The sequence below is a fragment of the Syzygium oleosum genome, unplaced genomic scaffold (assembly GCF_021117445.2).
Source record: "Syzygium oleosum isolate NSW1041296 unplaced genomic scaffold, Sole_v2.1 Sole_v2.30, whole genome shotgun sequence".
NCBI classification, from domain to species: Eukaryota; Viridiplantae; Streptophyta; class Magnoliopsida; order Myrtales; family Myrtaceae; genus Syzygium; species Syzygium oleosum.
In genome coordinates this window covers 1671887-1697690 of record NW_026607514.1, presented here as the reverse complement: position 1 = coordinate 1697690, position 25804 = coordinate 1671887, and the positions used below count along the sequence as shown (strand labels likewise).

At 39.8% G+C, this 25804-nt stretch overlaps 1 protein-coding gene across 1 annotated transcript; it reads right to left on the bottom strand.

Moving 5' to 3' along the window:
• Positions 1-1891: 1891 nt before the first annotated feature.
• Positions 1892-25341, bottom strand: LOC115663676 (probable LRR receptor-like serine/threonine-protein kinase At1g56140). Its single transcript, XM_056304055.1, has 25 exons — positions 24949-25341; positions 23894-24080; positions 23646-23717; positions 22999-23070; positions 22807-22878; positions 21899-21970; positions 21301-21372; positions 21127-21198; positions 20926-20997; positions 20753-20824; positions 20581-20652; positions 19851-19922; positions 19704-19769; positions 19560-19622; positions 19378-19422; positions 18391-18455; positions 8576-8955; positions 7810-8008; positions 7584-7736; positions 6606-6724; positions 4564-4774; positions 4246-4477; positions 4016-4157; positions 3107-3437; positions 1892-2309 (listed from the first exon to the last, which is right to left on the bottom strand). The coding sequence occupies exons 1-25, from the start codon at positions 25172-25174 to the stop codon at positions 2272-2274; spliced, it is 3177 nt and encodes a 1058-aa protein (XP_056160030.1). The 5' UTR covers positions 25175-25341; the 3' UTR covers positions 1892-2271.
• Between the last annotated feature and the right edge of the window lie 463 nt (positions 25342-25804).

Below are 25804 nucleotides of genomic sequence, written 5' to 3'. Positions count from 1 at the left end.
GACTTCAAAAACAAGTTCACTTAAGCGTTATAACTTTTAAAAAACGTCATCACCAGTGCCATGTCATGTCCGATTCCCGACACTTGTTGTGAACGTTTCTTTAAATCAAGTGAACATAGTTTTTGAAGTCATGACATTTAAGTGATCGAAAAAATAGTTATGACATTTAAGTGAACATTCTTTTTAGAAGTCGTAACACTCAAGTGATAAAAAAAAAACCGACTAAGTGCCGTTAAAAAATTAGGACACTTGTAATGTCATTTTTCTGCCTTATGTTTATCGAATGCAACTGCAACCGACACTTTTCTCTTTTACATATCTAGATGCCAAGTTGCCTTTGTTTTTCTATTTTCTTTTTCTTTTATTATTTTTAGATTTTTTTAAGATTTCAGATTTTTTTTTAATCAACAAGATTTCTGATATCTATAGAGCAACAACTGACCGCATTGACAAATCAAACTGCAAGATGATCGTCCATGCTCGAGGTCTACATGTAGAAAACATGCTTACAAGCATACTGAAAGTAAGATTAGAGTCTCAACATTGGTTAATGATTAGACCTATCAAACGGGTGAATCGGGTCGAAAATGGTCCGACCCATACTAACCCATGTAATCGTTTTTGACCCATTTCCGTACAATACAATTTTGGCGACCCATACCTGACCCATAGCGGCGTCCGGCGAAGACCGGTGACCGACAATTGGCAATTGCCAATCGGCCAAGGACCGGTAATGGCCAACAACCGGCCGGCGACTAGCGGCGGCTGGTGGTGACCAACGACGACCGATGACTGGTGGCCGCCGGCCGATTGCGCAACCGGCGACAATCGACAACCGACGACTGGTGATTGGCGGCCGGCGACCAATGGTAAACGGCAACCGACCGGCCACCTTGCCGGATTTCCTGGAAAAAAAATGGAAGATAAAGAAAAAAGAAAAAAATTAATTTATCTTAAGTTTAAATTTAAATTAAGATATTTATTTTAATTTAGTGTCATGCAATTTTTCTAATCCTTGAAAGTGTAACATAAATGACATATAGTATAAAACACTGAATTTGATATGTAGTAGGGTAGGGTGCGGGACAGCACAGGCCATGGGGCAAGGATGACTATAAATTCACTCTTTGTCCCACCTAATTTACAAATTGCAATTTTCAAGGTAAATTTTTTTTTTACATAATACAGATTGTTCTAGCAACAAGTTTAATATAGTTGAACCAAGGTGTGTTTGGATTGTCTAAAAACACTCCTTTTTTATATATATATTTTGCATTCTCATCAAAGTGAAAAAAAAAAGAAAGGTAATATTTGTTGTTCATATCCCATCGAACAAAAATACTTAATTTAATTTATTTTAGAGAAAAATACACTAAAAGTACCGAAATATTCATATGGTGCTCTATTTGGTGCGGCAACTTTTCAATCATTCATTTAATTCCTTAACTTTCAAATTTTGCCACATAAGTTACTCCGGTGACTTGTAGTGTCGCAAAAGGTGATGTGACATTATGTTGATGATAAGTGTACTTCTACGTGGCTTTCTTAATATTTCACAATCGGACGTGGCAAATAAGAGAGCAAATATCACCAAAACGACATAAGTGATGTCTCATTTGTACACACAAATACCTGGTGCTAATTCCAAAAAAAATAAAAAATCAGTTTTACTTGGAATGACAATTCTGATCCGAACTTTTTTTTTGTCTCAATAAAAAGCATTAACTTTTACTCGAGTCTCAAATCTAGCCCCCGTGATGTGAAATTTTCAAATTGTTTGGGTCAGATTTGAGATTTAAGTGAAAGTTTGTGATGTTTATGAGACATAAATGTTCGTGCCAAAATTGTCATTTAAGGTAAAGTTAATGCTTTTTTTTTAATTAAGCCCAAATACCTGTGAATTTGATGTTCTTATTCCAACAATTTAAGATGGCAAATGTACGCATTAGACCAGTGACAAAGTTATCGGTCAACTCTTCAATGGTCGTTGACTTGAACATTCCATGAGGAGACACTGGACTCTGCTTTTCTATGACACTATGATGCTGGTAACCAGAACAGTTGCTACTTTCCTTTACCTGTATATGCAAAATAGCTTTACTTAATGGACGCCCTCCCCGGAATTGTCGCCGGATTGATGAAGACAACCGGTCAATACTGTGAAAGAAATGACACATTGTGGATATTCATTCTTAATGCGGTCTCTAGACATCGTACAATGCTTCGGCTTAATCTTCACATCTCAACGTTGCGTCAAGAGATACCTTCGATTCAATTGGCCGCTTTATCAGTGAGCTTCCTGTATCTCCCTGTTCAAAGAGGAGAGTTCAAAACTAAAAGTCTATACTTCAATTACGTATGTAATCAACGAAAAATAAAAGTAGGAAATAGCGAGGGAAGCCAAAGAAAAGGGGGCATGCCTCTGATTGCCAAGGTGACTAGCAAGGAAAAAACAGGATATTGATAACTTTTTGATGAAGATATATTCTCACTCTACGGACCACTACCAAAACCCAAAGCGTCGCCACAAGATTCAAGAAAAAACAACGGGAAGGGGAAAAAGAACGAAAACTGAGCACACTTACAGGAGTTTCATGAGCTTAACCACAGCGGAAAGACAAATAAAAAAAGACATGACCAACTTAGCAGTTAGGGTAGATACTAGACTTGTCAAATAGGCGGGTCCGGTCGAGCCAAAAATGGTCTGATCTAAATTGATCCATTTAATCCATTTTGACCCATTTGCATGGTATACAAATCTAATGACCCATACCCGACCTTACCCATATCGCTAAAATATTTCGATATTTAACCAAATTTTGGAAAATTCACACCCAAACTGAGGAGAGAACACGGAATGAGCGAGCGTGAGATTGAGCAAGGGCGAGAGAGAGGGAGAGAGAAAGTGAAGAGAGTCATAAAGGTGGTTTGGGTGTAAGCAAGTTGTGAACCTATTCAACATCCAAATTATTTTGAGGTTTACCATTATAAACCTATTTATGATCAATTTACTAAATATAACTAATCCAGGTAACAACCCAGCCCGTTAAATATCCGTTAAGAAATGGGTCAATGACAAATTTTGACGGGTCCAATAGATACTCACATCGGATTGGCTCGGTGTCATTCGGGGGCGACTTTTCTCCGGTGTTGGCCAGGGTCGTACTACCGGGATACGAGCCATAATCGCGCGAGTCTCCCTCTGTCGATGCACCGCCAAACATGCTGTCAGTCAGGTAAACTGGCTTTGAAGGCACGACATTGGTACGGCCCAGGAGCATCGCCGCTACACTGGACATCGGTGGCCTTAGGGACGGCTGCGTCTGGGTGCAGAGGAGGGCCACGTGAATCACATTTTTAACTTCCTCCTCTTCGAATTCTGATAATCTAGGGTCCACTATTTCGACCTGGCGCTCGTTCTCGTACAGGTGCCAGGCCTTACAAGGCAAAAAAAATTGCAGCAAAATCAGCAAACTACAGTGCGCGATCGAAAATCATGTGTCATTATCCCTATATTTCATTAATCTAAATCCAAAATGCATTACTTCTGTAAAAGAGGCAATATGTCCACAGTTACAGCACATGAAATTAGATGTGGAGTAGAGATCTTCTAAATGAAGCAGAAGCAGTTTTACTAGTGTACTCTGTAAGTGCATCGCCCGTAACGTTAACACAGATACAGCTTGTCTTTATCATCCGAGAATGACAAGTCTGCAGCGACATCTCACACGCCCCTCGTAAATCTGATGTGCAAACAAATATGGACGAATCCATCATACCTACATGTAACAAGCATAAACATACATTTGCATTACCTGGTATATATATGCAGTATGCACATACAGGGTGCACACACCTGCACACGTGATGCATTTGGAAGATTGTTTGCAAATTCCTAGACTCAATAGAAAGAACCTTGAGAAGGGTTCTGGATCCTCTAAATCCGTTGGCCAAAATAAAGATGAGCTTAAACAGATCGAAGAATCCGTATGCAAGTAATTCTGTTCATCCTTACCCACTCAAGCAGAGACGCTGCTCCTTCGGATGCACAATTTGGCTTTCCAGCAACAATCTCTAAAGCCACCACGCCAAAGGCAAAGACATCAGTCTTCTCAGTCAGGTGCCCACACATGGCGTACTCCGGCGCCAGATACCCACTATTCCAGTGCCAGAAAATAAAAGGATATATATATAAACATATATATATATATTCAAAAGCCAAGAGGCAAGTGTTCAGTATCTTACATTGTCCCTGCAATTTTAGTGCTTATGTGAGTCCTTGTATCACTGTAAAGCTTCGCCAATCCGAAGTCTGAAATTTTTGGGTTAAGACTTGAATCAAGCAGAATATTGCCGGCCTTCACATCTCTGTGCACGATTCTAACTCTTGATTCTTCGTGAAGGTAAGCCAGTCCTCGTGCTACACCCAAGCATATATCATAACGAGTGCCCCAGTCAATAAGAAGGCTTGTTTTCCCTGCCCATTAATGTGATTATTAATATTGTATCTAGCATTTTTGTGTCGATGGGAATATCCATAAAATGCAGAATATTGACATTTACCAAATAAGGCATGATTGAGACTACTGTTCTCCAGAAACTCATACACAAGGAGGCGTTCATCACCATGTACACAACATCCATACAACTTCACGAGGTTGCGATGTTGAACAGCAGATATCGTCGCAATTTCTGCTAGAAACTGACTGTTTCCTTGGTCAGATGTCGCAGAGAGTTTCTTCACAGCAACAAGTCTCCCATCACCAAGTATTCCCTATAGTGTAGAATTTTCTATGGCTTAGGGACATAATCGCGTTTCATAAACTATCTTCATGGAACATGCACATATCAGAGAAAACAGTATCAGTTACGCAGAGATAAAATTTGAGAACCAATTAGCTAGCCTTAGCTTTTACACATTATCGTCTTGAGGCTCAACTAAGGGTCCATTAGACACAAATGAATCATGAACCTGAGGAATGAAAATTCTTTGGTTATCTATTACAGCGTTCCAAGCCTCCAAATACAGTGGAGTTAACAATGTGAGTAGTTCAGAGGAAAAGCTGAGCTGAATGTCTCTTTGTGCAAGAGCAAATTCTGCAGAAGCTCATTAAGATAGTCTGTGCTAAGTCAAAAGCATCAACCTGTTAATTTGTTCACCAGCAACTTGGCGGGGTCTCAAATACATATGTAACAAGCTAAAAGGATCTGACATGAATGTTTCAATTGAGAGAGAATGTTAAGAAATGGAATAAGGGCTGTGTAGCAGACAATGAATGGTCTAACCTCCTAAGGAATGAGCTTAGGAGAGGGTACAAATGATGAACGATGGAGCATAAGAGCCTAAGGGTTAAAAAACTTTCTAGAGTAGTTTCTGTTCATCGTGCCACTACTACCATGGCTCAGCCAAATATCTTTCAATTAATGAACTCTTTTTATTTTATTTTGTTTTCTCCCAAACAGAGCTGACTGCTGCACGACGATACTATCTTTGATCTCACATCAATGATGTAGAAACAATAGCAAGTGAATACCGAAAAATAATTTCTAAGTGAAACGAACAGAACTTTTCAAGACAGGGAAGCTATTGCATTTCCCTTCAGAGTATTTCTTACTACAGAAGTTCGATGTATGTGAATGAGCATTGTCTTGTCAAGACTGCTTAATACACCACATTCCTGAGTGCATATACAATATAAAACTTGTGGCCGACACCTCTTTTGGCACAAGCTAGCACCACCTTTTCCTGCCTCCATGAAACAAAATAGGTACGTGTTCAATCATGATAGTCGACTATTAGCTAATCTAAAATATTAATCATCCCTTGAAGAAGAAAATATTCAGTAGCATGATCCTGTCTTAACTACCTAAAGATGACAAGAGTGAGCCCGTGGGAACCAAATCTTCACATAGTACATTCTCAGCTGATAATTTCCAGTGAGATAATCAAGTGTAGGTTACTAGCATGCACCTAGGGCCTAGGGCTCGGGAAAAGGATAAATTATAGCTTAGATCAATCCAAACTCAAACGGAATCCAGAAGATTATGAAGTGACTGTAATCTTGGTTTCTATGAACAGGAAAGTCTGCATTCATTCATCATAATGATGCAAACTTATCAGTTAATAGCTCAGGCAAGTGAAATGTTTGAACTTGTCAACTCCACCCCACCCCTCCCTCTGCACTGGCCCAGGCGGCGACCCCCAAAAAAGGGAAGAATCTTCATCTTCGAAAATAAACTCTTAGTTTCAGCTAAAATCTGACAACTTTACCATTTAGAAAGAAGATGCTAACACATTTAGAGACGGTAGAGATAATGACTTTCTGTGAACTTGGGCTGGCACTGATGGCCGCAGCCGGTAAAATCACATAAACACAACAAGAGACAATAGGTACTGACAAAAACACAAATGCAACATGACATAATACACTCAATTCAAATTTCGACACAAATTGGCACCTTTTTAGAGCAAATTAAATGTTAAAATGTCATACTGCGGACAATAATTACAAACCAGACCTGGACAGTTGGAAAGCATTGCAAAGCCCTAGAGGACAGAAAGCTTAGTCTCTTGCTATATTCCAAATATCATGATGCAAAATTACCTTATAAACAATTCCAAAACCACCCTGGCCCAGCTTATTAGCAAGGCTGAAACCATTTGTAGCATTGTGTAGCTCTGAATAATTGAAAGTCAATGCCCCTGTAGCAACTCTCAGGGCATCTGCATAACATATTCAGTAAGAAAAAGTTTCCAATTTACTCATCTCCCATCTGCAAAAAACTGACACTGTGTTGCGAGGTCACCACAGTGCTCTCCCTCATCGGCAGTTATATTATCAAAAGATCTATTTCCTGAATTCTGGACACTTCTCTTGGAAATTTAAGTCTTGCAGTCCATTATATTACGTTTATTTGAAAGGTAATTACTCATTGATGAGACATAGAGAAGGGATGACAGATCTCCATTACTCATTCCTCGAGGAAATTCTTTTGGAAGCATATCCCTGGTTTAACACTTCACATCTCCTTTACAAAAGACGCTCACTAGTGACAGAATAAGTCTAAACTTCAAAAGAGACAGATATCTTACTAGCAAGATAACTGATAAACCAGTCCAAAAATGCAGAGGCCCACTATACTATAAAAATGATTGCATAGGCACATTCTACCAGATCAAGCCACTCAAATAAGGAGAAATAGTGGGACTCACATTGGGCCAAAAAAGGACATGTTCTTGACTTACTTTTTGCTATTTCATTGGTTTTTCTGTCAAATCATCCATAGAATGACACTAGGCATAACTATTTTCCTATATGGTAGAGTATCTTGTCCAAGAGGAAAACCATGTAATTGCATTTAGGATTACAACAACCAATTGACACTAGATGAGTATGTCTGAAATTATATGAGAATACCTTAAGAACCATAAATGTGGGGACAATAAAGCACCATAACAATATAACTAGACACTTTGACACAACGTAAGGCCATTACGAACCATCAAATAATCGTCATGCATGTAACTTATGCAATATGGCTATTTCAAGAAGGATTAAACACCATGATGCAAATTATTTCACCTGTCTCTTGATTGGAGCTTCGCCTTTTCCTTATTCTGAGAAAATAAATAGCTACAAAAGTAAGTAGAAAAGACATCACTCCAACACTAACTGCAATCCCTGCGACCAAAGGCATCATATTCTTCCTCTTGTCTGGAAAAGTAGGTGTAAAATCTGCAGAAGCATTTCAGGAGAGTGAACACATGGTGGTGAATGTGCACTAGTGGTAAGAAAAGAAATCTATTACCTGGACTAACACGAATAGCTGAAATAGATGGTCCATATATACCTCGAGCAGGCATGCAGCATGTCCCTTTTCCAGCCCAAAAGAAGTGAATTTCAACATAGTTTTCAAATACCTGAACCTTAAATGCCTTCTCGACAGCTCGGAAGGACCTCCCACCCGCCTCCTTTCTAATGTCAAAGTCCTTTGACATCAAAATCCCCTTGAATAAGCCAAAAAAGATTGATCAGGTTACCTAGTACAATTTGTTGTGCTAGATGAAGAAAGTTGAACAACGCTTATTGTGGTAGATTTTCACAAAAACCTAGTCCACCTACTTCTTGAGAAATTAACTATGGGAAACTCAGAGAAACTCATCTCGAAAATTGAAAGGTTCATCCCTGATTTAAAGGCTGTAATTTATGAGTTTGTACACTAGTATCGACAATTGTAATAAGAGATGCACCAAAAACACAAAGACGACAAATGATAGCAATTCTTTCTCTCATCACGAACTGGAAAAGATAATTCATTGGAGTGAGGATATAATTATTCAAGGTACTTATACGATAAGCAATCTTGTGCAAGGATTTTAAAAAAGGTAAATGTCCATCATGAGCCCAACGATGTTGATGAAGAATCATGAAACAAAGATTGAGCACAGTTTCAAGTAAAGTCATAAGCTCATAAATATCCATGCCAATGATATTATAGTTGTGCATCCAAGACGTCTTACTGGAGCTTCATGCCACTAAAATACTTTATGCAGCATACTGGTCTAAAGACTAGCCTGAATGTATATATCAAAGAGACGCCTTCCCCGACTTGCCCACTGGCTACCATCTGGAAAAGCTGTTTCTGCAAACCCTAGGTTCACTGTGTAGTTGCCATTCTGGAGTCCCAACCCATAGTATCTCAATGATGACGCAGATGTCCTGGTTGTTTGGAAGAGAGCTTGGTCTAGCGTATTCAAGATGGCGTTGGAGGTTGAACATGTGAATTGGTAGTTGGTAGCATCGGTAAAAATCCCAACATTGCTAAGTGCCCACCTCTTTGTCTCGCTAACAAACAACGAAGCTGGACCAATGCCATTGTTATAGTCATCCTCAAACAGAGTTCCATCAGAAGATTTAACTACTGGACCCCCGGAATTGATCGCAAAACTGATATCTGCGAAGGAATACATAGTTTATTTGATGGGATACTATTAGAATGTCCACTCAAAACATTAAAATGTTATTTGGAGGGAAACCATATATAAGGCCCACATAAACTTGTGACAAGTAACGTGGAATATATTAACATCCCCACTCTTATGCAAACGTGACCGAGAACAGCAATGTGGAAATAAGGAATGGGGAGCCACACACGTGAAATAAACCGAGGAGAAACCCGACTTAGAATGTCCAACCCAAAAGCTTAAGCTGTTAAGCGGAGGCAAATTGCATGCATATAATGCTAATATAAACCTCATAGACAAGTGATTTGTGATAATTTAACAAATATTCAAACATCTATGTTACACTCTGAATGGTTTACTGACAAAGTTTCAGCTTAGCAATCTTTGCAAAGACCACATGCTCAAACTTAACATTGACACATGCATATATGCTCACGTCCTTTGCCAGTAGGAACAATTCCTTTTGAAAATGCAAAGCAATTCCACTCCATTGCACAAAGTCAGCCATAAAAATGAACTTCAATGAGGTTGATTGTAGATGACAAATTGTACATCATGCCATTAATTATTCAAGTACTTATGGCGACAATTTAAAAAGGAAAAAGAAAAAACATTCTCACCAGTAGCAAGACCACAAATATAATGTCAGTTGGTAGAGTTGATTGAGGTCTTATGCAAGAATGTAGAAGCAGTTTTGCTATGCTAGCTGTGCTTGTACTCCAAATATGGTACATGGAGCATGGACAGTTGACTGCACTGATTACTTCTGTGATAGCACCCAGTGTCTCCTCAGTGCCATGCAGAGTGGATAATACTACTTAAGTTAAGAAGCAGAGACAAATAGAAAGTTGCAGTAAGTGGCTCCTAAGCTTTTTAGCGATGTGATACTCCAAAACATTTAAAAAAGCAAAGACCATGACTGTTTAAGCCCTTTCTTCAGTAACTTTGTTGTATTTTGATCTGATGACCCAAAATAATTAGGAAAACCTGCGAGGAGCACTTGACAAATCTGCAAATTTATGAAGATTCTTTATTAGGAGCAACATTGTGCAAGTCTACAAACTTTGGTGCCTCTTTGTTATGAAGTTCTGTCTCTTGGTTTGGCTGCAATCTACAGGGTGATGTTAGTAGCTTCCAGGAGGTGGCCTCATTTTAGAGTAGGTTTATTTGCAATTGCATCAGTGTACTACCACTAGTCCCGCCTGTTCATTTAGTTTTTGAGAAATCATGAATCCCGGGTGCAAAAGAGGTTTTTGACATGTCAAAATGATGATTGATGCACCTTCTCACTAGCTTCCATGTTTAGGAAACATTCCACAGTAGGGTACGATGACTTATAATAAGGTTAATCTCTCAATCGAGAAGAAAGACAAGCGACAATTTAATGTAGAACTATTTCTTTGGACCCTCGGAATGGCATTTGCTTACAGCCAATCAGCTTTTTCATTTTCCAAGGGTCCCATCCATATATTACATAGTGGGGTGATACTTTGGCAGAAAAGAACTAAGGACAGGACAGCCAACCATTCTTATCGACTCTAGATTAATGAAGAAGAGTATACATTACGGGCTGTTGGAGATATACGGTATCTCTTTTGATTCTCCGTATCTACTTTGATTATGCATATCTGATCTGATTTCCTTAGATTGTCATCTATTCAAGCCTATAAATAGGCTCCAAGTACTCTTTTCTATCAATATCGAAAATACATAGAATTTCTCTCTTCCGCTTTATTGTTATTCTTCATGGTATCAGAGCCGTCACCGGTCACCGCTGAAATTTCTCTCTAAAAAAAAAAAAAACCGCCAGCCCAGATCCGGCGTCGCCTAGCCCCATCCAACCCAGATCACATATGATGTTGTCCAGCATCGCCTAGCCCCATCCAGCTCAGATCTGGCGTCGTCCGTGTCGAGTAATATCATTCATCCCAGTTCCAGCGTTAACCAGCCAAGATTTGACACCGATCAAGCTCCTTGGTCCTCGAGGAAAACTTTGGGACAGCAAAGGATGTTATCCGATATTCTTTTCCTATGTCTGGACTATTGGTTCGATTGGTTCCTTGTGCTGTGACAATCTTGTCAGGCTATTAGTATGAAGTGGTTTATTGATGTGTATTTTCCAATTGCATTGGATTATTGAACTGTTAAGGTTGAGTCGCTTGAAGGAAAATATTGTTGTAGTTTTCTTATTATTATTGGAGAATGGATGATCCAGAGAAGAGTAATACTGTGATGACTGAGGTAATTTCCTCTTCTTCTAATAGAATAACCGATAAGAAGCTAGAGGGTAGTGCCAACTTTCAACAATGGAAGAAAATTGTGAAGCTAACTTTGACAGGCAGAAATTAGCATATACACTGACTAGGCCTAAACACAGGAATGATGCAACTTGGGATGTTGTTGATGCATGTATTATTCTTGGTCAGATGTTGAACTCTATGGAGAGTAATATAATTGATCTAGTAACTCACATTGACACAGTCAAAGAACCGTGGGAGTTTTTTGGTGTATTGTATTCTGGCCAAAATAACCTTTCACAGATTTATGAGGTATCGCAAGAGTTTTATCAATCTGAGAGGAAGGGCGTGTTCCATTTCACAGTACTTTGCTAATTTTAAGAGGATGTATGAGGAGTTGAATCCCCTTCTCCCTATTTCAACTGATGTTCAGCAAATGCAACTTCAAAGAGAACAATTTGGTATAATGAGATTCCTAAGAGGTCTCGGTCTATACTATGAAACTATTAAATATCATATTCTTAGAGGAGAGACTATTGCATCACTAATGGATACATTTGGTAGAGTTCTTTGGGTATCTCGTGAATCTTCTCAGGACGCCACGCCTGTGGTAGATAATTCAGCATTTGTGTTCCAGTCTCGAACTGGTGATGGTGGTAGGAGTGATGGAGGAAACCGCGGAGGACATAATGGTCGTGGTGGCCATGGTGGCGGCCGAGACGCAAGAACAAGGAGAGGCCAAGGCCAATAGCAACTTTATGGATAGTCCCACATTTCTATTGATAATTCAGGGGCTGATCGAACTGTCATTACTATAGCAAACCTGGTCACATTCAGAAATTTTGTTACAAATTACATGGGAGACCAGGGTAGCAATAACAGTTTGCAAATGCTGTATCTGGTATTGATTCTTCTTCTTTGCCACAGTCTTCTAAAGGCAACACAGTGGTTATGTCTGATGAGGAATTTGTTTGGTACAACCAGTTTCAAATTTCACAACCTGCTTCTTCTGCTACTCTGGTACAAACAGATAATTCTACTGCATGCCTTTCAGCTACTTCTCGCCCTCGGATCATTGATTCAGGGGCCTCCGATCACATGTCAGGTCTTTCAAGTATATTTTCCTCTCTTACTCCATCATCATCCATTGATACCCTAGATAATGATTCATTTACACAAGTTACGGGGGTTAGTATAGTTCATCCAACTCCTTCATTGCCATTATCCTCAGTGCTTTATCTCTCATAATTTCCATTTAACTTCATGTCCGTTAGTAAATTAACCAAAAACTTTCGGTGTTCAGTGACATTCTACCTAGATTCTTGTATTTTTCCAGGATCTAGTTACGAAGAGAACAATTGGTATAACACATGAGGCAAGGGGCTATATGTGCTTGAAAATGCTCCATCTATGGCATGCACTAATGTTGCTTCCCTACATCAAATCCATTGTTGTCTTGGTCACCTTCGTTGCACAGTCTTCAGAAGTTAGATTCTAGTTTTCAGTCTCTTTCTAGTTTAGAGTGTGAATCATGTCAACTTGGTAAATTGCATCCTATCAGTTACCTGCGTCAAGTCATTAAGTGAGCGGTGTCTCCTTTTTCATTAGTTCATTCAAATATTTGGGGTCCTTGTCATGTGGTTTCCAATTTGGGTTTTAGATACTTTGTAACTTTTGTTGATTACTGTTTCAGAGTCACTTGGCTATATCTAATGAAAAGTCGTTTAGAATTGTTTTCTATATTTTGTGCCTTTATTTATGAAATTCATACTCAATTTGGTGTGCATGTTAAAGTTTTGCGTTTTGATAATGCTAAGGAGTACTTTTTTGCACCTTTTTGTGACTTTATGACTCAACATGGTATAGTCCATGAATCTTCCTGTTATGATACACCACAACAAAATGGTGTAGCTGAAAGATAGAATAGGCATTTATTGGAAGTCGCTAGGTCCATGTTGTTTGAGATGAAGATCCCCAAAGCCTTTTGGTCCTGATCTTGTCCCCGATTGCATGCTATCTCATTAATCGCATGCCTTCTTCTCATTTTTATGAGATGGTATTCCATTTTCTACTTTGTTTCGATGAATTTCGCGATTCCGACGCCATATTATGTTGGCCACGCACATATGGAACACGTATGTGCGAAAATTGGAATTTCGGTTCGGGATCGGAAAATTACGAAAATACCCCTAGGCCATTTTTAATTAATTCCGAAATTTGGATTTAATTTTGGGATTAACCAAGGTGAGTTAAGGTTAAACCAGGTCCGGTCAACCATGGTTGGGGACAAAGGACCATTCTACCCCTAAATTATTGGATTAGGGCAAATCCTAGCCTTTGGATCAAGGGCAAAATTGTCCATTAGCCCTCGATCTTGACACTTGGAATCCACCCACACTTGTTGACCCATATTTGACCAGGTTATTCTCTCTCTCCAGCAGACCATTCGGCCATTTCTCCCGCAAGTTTTCTCTCCTTTCTCTGTTTTCTATTCTGCAGTTTACGTTTCTGCCATTTCCGGTACTGTTCACGCCGGAACAGTACCAGCCGGAGCTGCTGGCCGCCCACCAGCCGTCGCCACAGCACCCTTGGACCTCCCTCTCACCTGTTCAGCCACCACAGCCCCGGTTTTAGTCCAGAACAGCCTTCTCTCTCTCTTTTTCTCTCTTTCCCGTTCTGCAAACAGTACCGCCGGAGCTTCGCCGGAGCTCCGATCGCCGTTCCGTCGACACCCAGCCATCCAGCCTCGCCGTACGTCGCCGTCCAGCACAGTTCGTACAGTGTCCGTACGGGGGGCACTGTTCACCGTCCGTACGGATCACTGTTCACGCCGGAACCGTCGGACGCCGCGGCTGTCACCGGCACCTCGCTGGCCACCGTCCCAGCCTGTCCGTACGGTGTCCGTACGAAAGTACTGTTCCCGCGCCGTACGGAATCGTTGTTCACGCCGTCCGTACATCGCCGGCGACGCCGCTCTGCTGCTGCCGCTGTCCCGGCCCGTTCCAGCCCCGTTCTGTCTCGCCTTTTGGGTAAGTGTTTTCCCAAATGTCATTTAGGACCTCGGGTATTTCTAGACTCGTTTGAAGTTCGGTTTAAGTGATTTTAGGGACTGTTTGCTGGCTGTGATATGCCGTGTGATGTGCTGTGAGTGGCTGTTCGATACGCAGTTAGTACCATTAGGACCGGCTCGTAATTTTATGAAAGTGCCGTGAAGAGCCGGGAGTGAGATATGGTGATTTTGAGGGCGAAAAAGACTGATTGATGGCTGTGATGTGTGGTTTTAGGTGCTGTGGGGTGCTGTTTGTTGTGTGGTTGGTACTGTTAGGTCCGGCCCGAGATTTTGTGAAATTGTCGTGAAGGGCCTGAACTGATTTGATAACGTTTGGGTGTGGAGAAATGCCAGTTTGTGTGTTCGTGAAGTGTGGTGGTGTGGTAGTGCATTCGCGTATTGTATTCGCGTGCCAACAATGTGTGATTGGGTGTTCGTGCGGTGTTTGTGTGACGAGGTTGTGTAAATGTGAAATGTGTGTGAAGTGTGTATGTTTGGCAGTGTGTTTGTGTGGTGGCGTGGCAAGTGTGGTTTGAGTGGAACGAGGGTACGGAAATGTAGGATTGGTTGGAAAGGTAAGTGTGTGTAGGATTCCGTCCTGGGGCGTGTACGTTTACGCGGGACGATGCCGTCCCTGACGAGGTGACGATGCCCGGCCCGACGGGGTGACGATGCCTGACGAGGTCAGAAGACCGTTGGCCTGATGCGTTTTACGTGGGCGCGGTAGTGGTGGAAAGGTTGAGAATGAGTGGGATTTGGCAAGACAAGCGAGAGGATTGTGGAAACGCATAGTGTGAGTAGCGTGCGAATGTGTTTGTATCGCGCGATGTGATGCTTAATTATGGGGTAGAAACTGCTAGGCACGGTATGGGACGTGCCCAAGTGGTTTCTGTCTTATAATTGCATGTGATTGTTAGTTTGGCCGATCGTTGTGTGTTATGTGTGTTTTCGTCTGGCGGTACGTGAGTGCCTACGTGGGGTTTGGGATTGTACACTTATTGAGATTCGTCTCACGGTTGTATAACCGCCACTTTCAGACCCCCGGCCCTAAACCCGGGAAGTGCGCCTTTTCTTTTTGGAAGTCCGGGGAGCTACTGTTGGTGCCCAGTGGAGCTGCAGGTGAGTTCTAGAGATTCAAGCCAGAGATTCAGAAGCAGACTGGAGGAGGGCAATCCTTAGGTTTTTCCTTAAGGTTTTTGGGGTTGTATAAATCGGGTTGACCCATAGGGAAGTTAAGTTAACCAGACCCTGATATTTTGTTGACGGTGATTTCGGATGCTAGTTTGTTAATTATGCCTGTAATATGATGTATGTATATTTGGTGTTGTATGAAAATGTGGTTGCTGGATTGTTCTGTTGTTCTACCCCGTTGTCGTTATTATTTGTCCGGGGTTTTGTTATTCGCTTCCGCATGTGGCTCTGATGTTTGGGTTGGGTCGGCGACGTTCCTGGGACGTCGCATCATTTCGACCGGAGCAGGGGATGTCGCGAGCTCGTTGGGGTTCGGGGCATGACAAAAATGGTGTAGCTGAAAGAAAGAATAGGCATTTATTGGAAGTCGCTAGGTCCATGTTGTTTGAGATGAAGATCCCCAAAGCCTTTTGGTCTGATGCTGTCCTGATTGCATGCTATCTCATTAATCGCATGCCTTCTTCTGTTTTATGAGATGGTATTCCATTTTCTACTTTGTTTCCCAATCAGTCAATGTTTGTCTTACCACCCCGTATTTTTTGTTGTGTCTGTTTTGTTCGTGATCATCAACTTAGAGTATCAAAACTTGATCCTAGGGCCATCAAGTGCACATTTGTGGGTTATTCTCGTACTCAAAGGGGATACCGTTGTTATTCTCCATCATTGAGGAAGTACTTTATCACTGCTTATGTTTTATTCTTTATATCCACTTTTTATCATTATGTTCCAATCACTGTTTCTGAGGTGGATGAAAACTTACATGTGACCACCATTCGGTCAACTGCTCCAGCTGTTTCATCGGTATCTGCACAGGAACCACCTCCTCTCAAAATCTATGCTCGGCGTCCTCGAGTAGCTACTACTCTCCCCTTCCTCCTATCACTACTATGTCATCTTCAACTCCAGATCCGCCATTAGCTAACCCTCTTCTTGTGTCTGATCTTGATCTTCCTATTTCTCATCGCAAAGGTACACGTGCTTGCACTCAACACTCTATTGCAAACTTTATCTCATACTTATCTGTGTCTCTTTCCTTTCGGTCCTTCTTATTTATTGTTGAACAATATCGTCTCCCCAAGTTTGTAGTTGAGGCATTACAAAGCTCTAGCTGGAGGACAGCTATGGAAGAAGAATTAAAGGCCTTACAAGTTAATCAAACTTGGGACTTGGTACCTCTTCCTTCAAGCAAAATTGCTATTGGTTGTCAATGGGTGTATGCTGTGAAAGTCAATCCCAATGGTTCTCTTGCTCGCTTAAAAGCAAGACTTGTTGCGAAAGGGTATACTCGGGTGTATGGGGTTGACTATCTAGACACTTTTTCTCCTGTTGCCAAGCTTACATCTGTTCGTATTTTGATCTCTCTTGCTGCCACATATAACTGGCCCTTGTTTCAGCTTGATGTCAATAATGCTTTCTTGCATGATACCTTACACGAGGAGGTGTATATGGAGCAACCTTTAGGGTTCGTTGCTCAGGGGGAGTCTAGGAGACTAGTTTGCAAGTTAAAAAAGTCTTTATATGGTTTGAAGCAGTCCCCACGGGCGTGATTTGGAAGATTTTATGAGGTTGTACTCTCTTTTGGACTATCTAAATGCGGAAATGATCACTCTTTCTTTTATGAACAATTAGGGGGAGGCAAGTTGTTACTGATTGTGTATGATGATGATATTATCATCATGAGAGATGACTTGATTGGTATAGCTGAACTAAAGCTCTATCTTCAGCAATAGTTTCAAACTAAGGACTTAGGAAAGTTGAAGTATTTCCTAGGAATTGAGATGACACAGTCACAAAAAAGTATTGTTCTGTCACAACGAAAGTATGACCTAGATTTGCTCATTGAGACAGGTATGTTTGGATTAAAGCCTCTTGATTCACCTATGGAACAAGGAGTTAAACCGGTTGCTAAAGGAGGAGAGATTCTTGATAATCCTGAGCGATATAGAAGACTGGTAGGTTAGCTGAATTATCTCATAATTACTTAACCAAACATTACCTTTTTAGTTAGTGCGGTAAACCAATTTTTATATTCTTCTCGTATGTCTCATTGGGATGCAGTTAATCGGATTTTGAGGTACTTGAAGAAGGCTCCGGGGAAAGAAATTGTTTACCAAAATCATGGTCATAGCAAAGTTGGAGGATTCTCTTATGCTAATTAGGCAAGTTCTCCAGATGACAGGAGATCAACCACTAGCTACTATACCTTGGTTGGAGGAAATCTGGTGTCATGGAAGAGTAAGAAACAGAGTGTTGTTGCTCGTTCCTGTGCTGAGTCAGAATATAGAGCCATGGCACAAGTGACATGTGAATTAGTGTGGATTCAGCAGCTATTGACTGAGTTAGGTTTTAAAGCTTCAATTCCTATGTCTCCATGGTGTGATAATAAGGCAACGGTACATATAGCTTCCAACCTTGTGTTTCATGAGAAAATAAAACACATTGGGGTTGATTGTCATTTTATTCGAGAGAAGTTGCAAAGTGGAGTAATTCTTCCTAGTCACATTAGGAATTTAGGACCGGTGAACAACTTGCAGACATCTTTACTAAACCTCTAGGTAGTGGAAGGATAAAATATGCTTGTAACAAGCTGTGCATGATTAATATCTATGCTCCAGCTTGAGGGAGGGGGAATGTTAGAGATATTTAGGTATCTTCTAGAGATATTTAGGGTATCTATTTTGATTATGCATATCTGATCTGATTTCCTTAGATTGTCATCTATTCAAGTCTATAAATAGGCTCCATGTACTCTTTTCTATCGATATTGAAAATACACAGAATTTCTCTCTTCCGCTTAATTATTATTCTTCACGGACAACAAAAGAGACAAACCACGGATGCAATATTGAAACAAGTATTATTTTGCATGGCGTGTAAAGTTCTCAACATTTTATTTCCTTAAAATCTATGTTCAGGAAAAAGTAAAAAAGAAATTAATTTTAACTTACTAACTCCTGTGTCTTGGCTGCAACGAAATGGTCGTTGAAGGCAAATCCATCCCGAAGGCATGTCCCTAAGTTCAAAATAAAGAGAGATGATACTTAACTGTACTGTGAAACAAACATACAAGTTCTTATGTATAATCAGGTGAGGTGTCAGTTTTCATACAGTGTGCAACACGGAAAAAATAGTCGATCTGCCGACTGATGTCTTCATTTTTGTTAGCTAAAGGTGCATTTTTCAATTATTCTCTTATAGATAGTAGTTTTTGTTTGAGGGTCAGCGGCTTCCAGCAAAATGCAAACAAAGAGTCTACATGAGTATGTTGTCAAAAGGTCATCTATGAAACTTTTCCAGCAAATGAGTCATTGCTAAATGCAAAAGCCACTAAACGGCCGCAATTTTGAGGAAACGCCACATTTGATCTGCGACTGGGTTGCTTAAATTTTGTACATATATGTGTATACTTCCGCATCCTTCCAGTTGCTGGTACGTTATCATCTTGACTTTACTCGTTACTATGTATACTTTCCTGGTTGAAGCTACTGGCCATCATGGCAGAGTATAACAAAGCACACTACAGAAGACATTGACCTCTAAGCAAACGAATAGAAGCATGGTAGCACTCTGAGCTAGAAATTTTTCTCACAGTGAAAATTGAGCTCACAGTGAAAATTGAGCATAATGCCTTATCAATGAACAATTTAGCACTTTTTCCCACATGGGATCAACTACGAAATTCATAGTTTATAGGCCTTTTTTCCAGTTACAGACTCTACGTACCTTGACATGCTCCATTTCCATTAAGTCAATCATTTTAAAACTCATCATTTTACATACCTCTTTCTGAAAGAATCATTTCGTTTTTCTTTTAAATCAGAGAAGGAGCCATCTCTCATTCATCTTGTATGCCAATACGACAGAATAAGGCATCATCACAATAATCATCTAGACTAAACAGGAGACCATCAGGAAAACTGGCTAGAGAGCATTACCCACTATTTGAACTTTCTGCTGTGAAGTAGTTGGCAACGAAGTTACTGAATGTGCATGACAAAAGCATAAGGTTAGTCTGTGAGGGATACCAGTAATATACAGAGCATACTAGACGATCAAATATGCACATTGGGGGCAAAACAAGAAACAAAGTACTTTCAGTTGAAGCTTCTATACTTACCTTTGAATATTTTCTTTGACCCAAGAAGGAAAGTTGCCGGATAAGTTATTGTAAGAGAGATCTCTGTTACACAAACCTGGTCAGTCAAATTGATCCCACAATGTCGTGCAGTTTAGTAGATGCTCATTGGTTTGATTCACTCACATATAAACAAGGGAGATGCCTTTCTTTGAGGGGAGGGCTCCACTCAACTTATTACTTCCGAGAGACCTAAGCATGAAATAGGCATTATTTTATATTGGATAGAACATCTCAAATGATTTGGATAACTAATCAAAATAGATGCCTTACAAATAAGAAAGTGAACCTAATGCGAATATGGAATCTGGAATTGATCCATTCAGATTATTGAAGCTTAAGTCTCTGCAAGGTAAAAAATTGTCGATAAGAAAATGAGAAAAATTTAATGACTTCTTGCTGGTGGAATCAATCTATCAGAATCGGGGTAAGTCAACCAAAACTCTGAGACCGCTGGAAAGCAATCTTATTAAACAGAACAGGGTTTGGTTATTGAGTGTGACCAAAAAAAAAGAAAAGAAGAGATGCATGGTTAAGGTTGCATTGAAAAATCCCCAGAAAGCAACAAAAAAAAGATAGAAACGGTATAGTATGTTTGGTAACTAAACAATTAGCTTACTGATTTCTGGTGGGACCTTTGCTTTTAACATTTCACTTTTTTCTTTAACCTTTAGAAAGTGAAATTGGACTTATTTATGTGTTAAACATTCTATATTTTACAAATACCAGTATCTTAGCATTTAAAGTCACCCCAAACTTTTTCATCTTTTACAAATTAAAATATTTCAGCAGGAAATCCGACGTGGCTTACTTTGTTGGCCTAAAGCCGAAATAAACATTCCCTTTCATGCAGCAACAGCAAAATAAGCTCTTGGGCTTCAAAATGAGCTAATTCTTGCAGGGAACGATAAGATGTATGTTTTAGCATCTTTTATTTGTCTCAAAGAATGACCAGAGGGAGCTATTAGTTGCAGAGCTTTTCATTAATTGGTAGACAACTTACAGGTGCTCTAATTTTTCGTTACTACTGATATATGGTGGAATAGTACCATGAATATTGTTATTCCTCAGAACTCTGCAAGCAGTCAAACCTATATATGTTAGATACCTCAGATAAAGTATAACTGATGGAGAAAAGCACTGAAAAGTGTCAAATTTGACTAAGGCTGCCTTACAAAGTTGTGAGATTCCTCATGTCAGCCAGAAATTCTAGCGTAGAGATGCCATTAGAAATGTCGGATACTCTCCTAGAATTCAAGTTACATATGACGTTATCCAGAAATTAGCTATGTAGAAACAACAAAAAGAAGAAAAAAGATAGTACTGGGTTAATTATGAACATGCTTACAATTTTTTTAGAGAGGTTAATTTGGAAAAGGTTGATGGTATTGGACCGGCAAAAGAATTGCCTTGCAGCCTCCTACATACACAATTAGGACAAGATGATTGATTTGACTTCAGCAATAAGATCCAGCATAAAGAGAACCTAACCATCTCCATAAGGGTAAGAACAGGAAAACGGATGATAAATCAAACTATGCCACCGTACAGCTCAGTAAGTTTGAGCCAGTTTCCTATGAAGTCGGGGACGGAGCCTGTGAGATTATTGTCAGATGCCCACCTGAGGTTCAGAGAGTAAAAAAATGCCTGATGTCTGTAATGACTCACGGAAATGTCCTGAGATTACACATCATTGGGAACAAAAGGTTTTATAGGCTCTTACAGGGTATTTAAATCTGTAAGATTTGCACAAGATGAAGGAATCTCACCACTGATTCCTGAGCTAGAGAAGTATCTGTCCACATGAAAATTTCATGAAAAGCTAAATGGACAATATTCATGTTTCTCTTGATAAAAGAAGACAATTTTGATGGATCAACTAAGCAATAAATGGTGGTAAAGTAGAAGCAGGTGATTATAAAACGAAAGAAGGAACCTTTTCCTCACGTTAATTTGACAAGAAAACAGTTGATACCAACTTCATAACATCAATCTACAACATCCACCCTTTCTAATAGTGTTGGCAAACAGGAAAAGAATACAGACGTGATAAGAGAGAAATGGAGTTTAAGACAAAATACACATATTTGAATTAGGGTGTTTCTAGTTCAAAGATATGGAGAAGTAGTGACTGACTTTTCAGCTTACTCCAGAGACAATCACTGATATTTCCATCATCATAGCAGGTGTTTTAATTTGGGGTGAGTGAGGATCACAATTTAACGGAACCAAAATAAAAAGCAACAAAAGTTGGAAGACTATATGCAACTTCGTCGCATAACAAATCTTGAGAAGGAACTACAGAACATGAAGAAACTCACAACTGCTGTAACTTTGAGAGATTTCCAAGAGAACGTGGTAGAGAACCAGAGAAGTCATTTTCTGCGAATGACCTGCAACAAGTGCAAATCTCGTAAGTTATTATGTTCAGATGGATCTAATGGAGCAAAAGAGAACAAAGAATGGATATGTAGTTCTTGTAAGTAGGAGGCATCTGATTGAACATGGTACTAATTTATGGGGGAATAGCCAAAGCTTCCATCGCACATCTACAGAAGCATAGACAAACTAATGCATATGCAATCATCATAAACCTTTCACGCTTATTTGTTCTGTTACCTCCGTATGTGATTCAGTCAATATAAAAGGTCAACTACCATTTGCCAAAACTTGCATACCACTCTGGCATTATCTTCTATCTATTTACAAGAACTTTCTGGCACAAATGCACGCTTTGCTCATGATGATACAAGAAAACTCCCTTTGTCTTCTATGTTGTAAATTTCACCTTAGCAATGGCTCTAAGACAATTTTACTGATCCAGCATAGAATAAACCCATCCTTTAGCAGTATATATCACTTATAGATCTCTTATAACAGGGAAGGGTCGCTCAAACATGGAACTTGATGTCACCTCTGTAGCAACAGACTATATCATTTCACATTCCTCTTGAGTGTACAAAAATGGAGCTCCACAGTATGCAATCTAAAAGCATGTACCGAGAAGTTAAGGTAGATTAATTTTAATGAACTCCTCAATCCTCAAGATCAACAACTAACAAATGCATTAAGAAACGGGGTATAAGCAACTCCATGACTACATCTATCCATTCTTCGTGATCAAGATACACTCAAGTCACATCAAAACATTGAAATCCAGACTCTGATACGCATCAACTAGCCTAAGGAAGATAGACAAACATCAACTCAAGCTACAAGCATGACTTACACTTCTAACAGCTCAGTAAGACTTCCGATCTCGTTCGGAAGCTCCCCGGAGAACGCATTGGCATTAAGGCGCCTAACAACAGTAGAATGTGGCAATAACTATGGAGGGACCAAAAACAACTTAACATCATAAAACCATGAAAAACAACCCTTTAATCAAATCATATCATTCTTGTCACAGTGGGGGAATTACAATTTTTGCATGCAACTCAGATTGCCGACCTGCGCCGATATTGATCCCGTCAAGAGATTCAGACCCAAGTTCCTGCGACGAAAATCAGTGAAAATTCAGATCTTTCAGACATCTATGCGTGTGATAAAACGAGAAAAAAAAAACTCTTCCAAAAGGTAATGATATTTCTTACCATCACATGTCCTTTCCTCCTAAGAGGAAATTAGTTCCATCATTACATGATGTCTAAACACATATGAAGTTTTTTCTTTATCTTTTGTTTCATTTTTCTTCATTGTTTTTTGAATTCTTTGCTTCTTTCTGAACTGAAATTGCTAAATGTGGGCAGGATGCTAAGCTGATAAGACCATGCGACTAAGGTTCCGTTTGTTTCGCGGAAAATTAATGATTATGAAAATATTTTATTTAAAACGATTATTCTTATCGCTTACAAAAATAAATGAACAAAAAATATTTTCATTGTCCATAAAAATGTTTAGACATAAGTTGTTGTCAATAATGAAAACATTTTCCATTGATTAATTATTTCAAGCGATACAAGCAATCGATTTTTGAAAAATGTTTTCCACATCATTCATTTTCTCCCGAGCAAACGAAACCTAGATAACAAAAAATTTAGGAAAAAGGAAGCGAAACAGGGATCCCACAGATATGTGAGGCAACTCAGGCTCCATATCTCCCTCGGAATCGAACCCACAACGTTCAGCGCGTAGATCCTCCTGCAAAACGACACCATTTTAGTGTTTCAGATTCTATGACAAATCGAGACTTGTATTAGAATGCTGTTATGTTGCATTCGAACCATCGAATTAAATCCGCGTAACAAACATTTCCATGCATACTGCATTAGCGTACTTAGTTACTAAACAAGCGCGAGCGAGCCATTGGTACTCACAGTTGAGTGATATGACAGACGGAACCGTTGTCATAAGAACAATTGCATCTGATGTACGGCTGGTAGCCGGAGTCGTCGATGCTGGCTGGGGAGAGGGCGACGCCACTGCATGGTTCTCCGCTGAAGTTCCACTCGTTCGGCGGCGCGACCAGGTTCCAATGTCGGAATATACGGTTCAAAGCTTGTACTGTGTAATTAATTAACAAGCACAAAGCAAAATTATGATTAGGATTTCCGCAGGAACCATACGAAGGCAAATGGAGTTCAATACTAAGCCAAACTGGTCGTATGTTCCACCAACTCAATATACAACTCTCCATCGCACACTAATCGCTCCCAAATAAGTCTATCTAAAAAATTACACATCCGAAGGCCCAATTTCCTAAAAAAATCATAACTTTAGGTATAATCTCAATTCTGTTCCAAACAATTTCTTGTCTTATAAAAATTCTTAGCTTTCGATCTAGTCCCAAATTTGCCCACACAAAAAAATCGCGACTAGTTTCTTCAAAATTATCAACATCAGAACCAGTTAGAGATTTATTATCAAAACTCGTGTTTTCATCAATGCCCTCACCTTCATATGGAACAATAATAGCCTCATGATGTCAATAATCTTGAAGAAACCAGTGGCGATTTTTGGACGTGTGATCAGATTTGGGACTAGAGTGAAAGCTGGGAATCTTTTGTTAGACAAAAAAAAGTTCTTGGTGAAATTAGGATTGGACATAAAGTTGTGAGTTTTTTTTTAACAAATTAGCCCCACATACAAATAAGGGTTAATACCACGAAAAATCACAAACTAGTATTTCTGTGATAAATTATCCCGAACTACTAATACACTTGTGACAAATTTACCTTAAACTAATTTTTGGGCCAAAAATATTAAATTGGTACACTTGTGATAAATTTTTCCCAAAATGATATGGATTGCCACGTGGACTTGGCATGTCAATTGAGTAATTACCATGTGTAGTAATTTCACGGTAAAATTTGGCAGGAGCTAACGAAGGTAAATATGTCACGAGTGACTGAGAAAGAGAGAGAGAGAGAACCTTCAAGTGGATCTGTAGTAGCTTGAGCCAGGGCCATGTCAGGGATTACCCAGATAAAGGAAACGAGGAAGAGGAAGAGGAAGAAGACGAATCTTGATGCGAGCTGCATGGACTCCATTGATTCCACAACACGAGAGCCAAGCATTCTCTGAAACACGCATCGACGAGACCTTAATCTTCTGCTACTGGATTTAGCTAGTCGAGTCAAAGTCAATGAAGTTCTCATCGGGCAAACAGATGAAGATTCGATGACTACTACCGCGTCAATTGAAGTAATATAAGGTCGTCATCTTCTAGATACATTGCCGACGACCATGTTGCTTCGCGTTTGGGGCATAGACCAGCTGGTCATCCTATATGGTTTTGCTTGAACCATTTTCAAACTACTGCTTGGCCTATTGTTTTTTTTTTTTTTTTTTTTTTTTTTTATTTATATATAGAGTATACACTGTCGACAAGATGACGCGATGTCATGTGATAAGTCGATGTAGGGGTCTCGAAAATACTAGAACTAGCGGAACCAAACCGACCCGAAAATTTCAAGTCAGGTCTCATTCGGTTCGGGTAATAAGTCAAAAAGAAAGGGCATCTTGACGGTTCGGTTAACCGAACCGAAACACATTAAACATAAATAGAAAATGAACCCTAAAATGCTAAACAGTAAACAGTTTCCTCTCCCCCAACAATCAGCACCTCTACCTCCTCCCTCACCCTCTCTCACCTTTACCAACAGGTCTGCCTCCGTCACCCTCTCCGCCACCGTCCACCAGACCTCCATCGGCGGCGCCGCCTTCGGATCTACCCGAATAGCTCATCATCAACTCTGCAGAGTCGTCATTCATAGTCATTAAGCTTT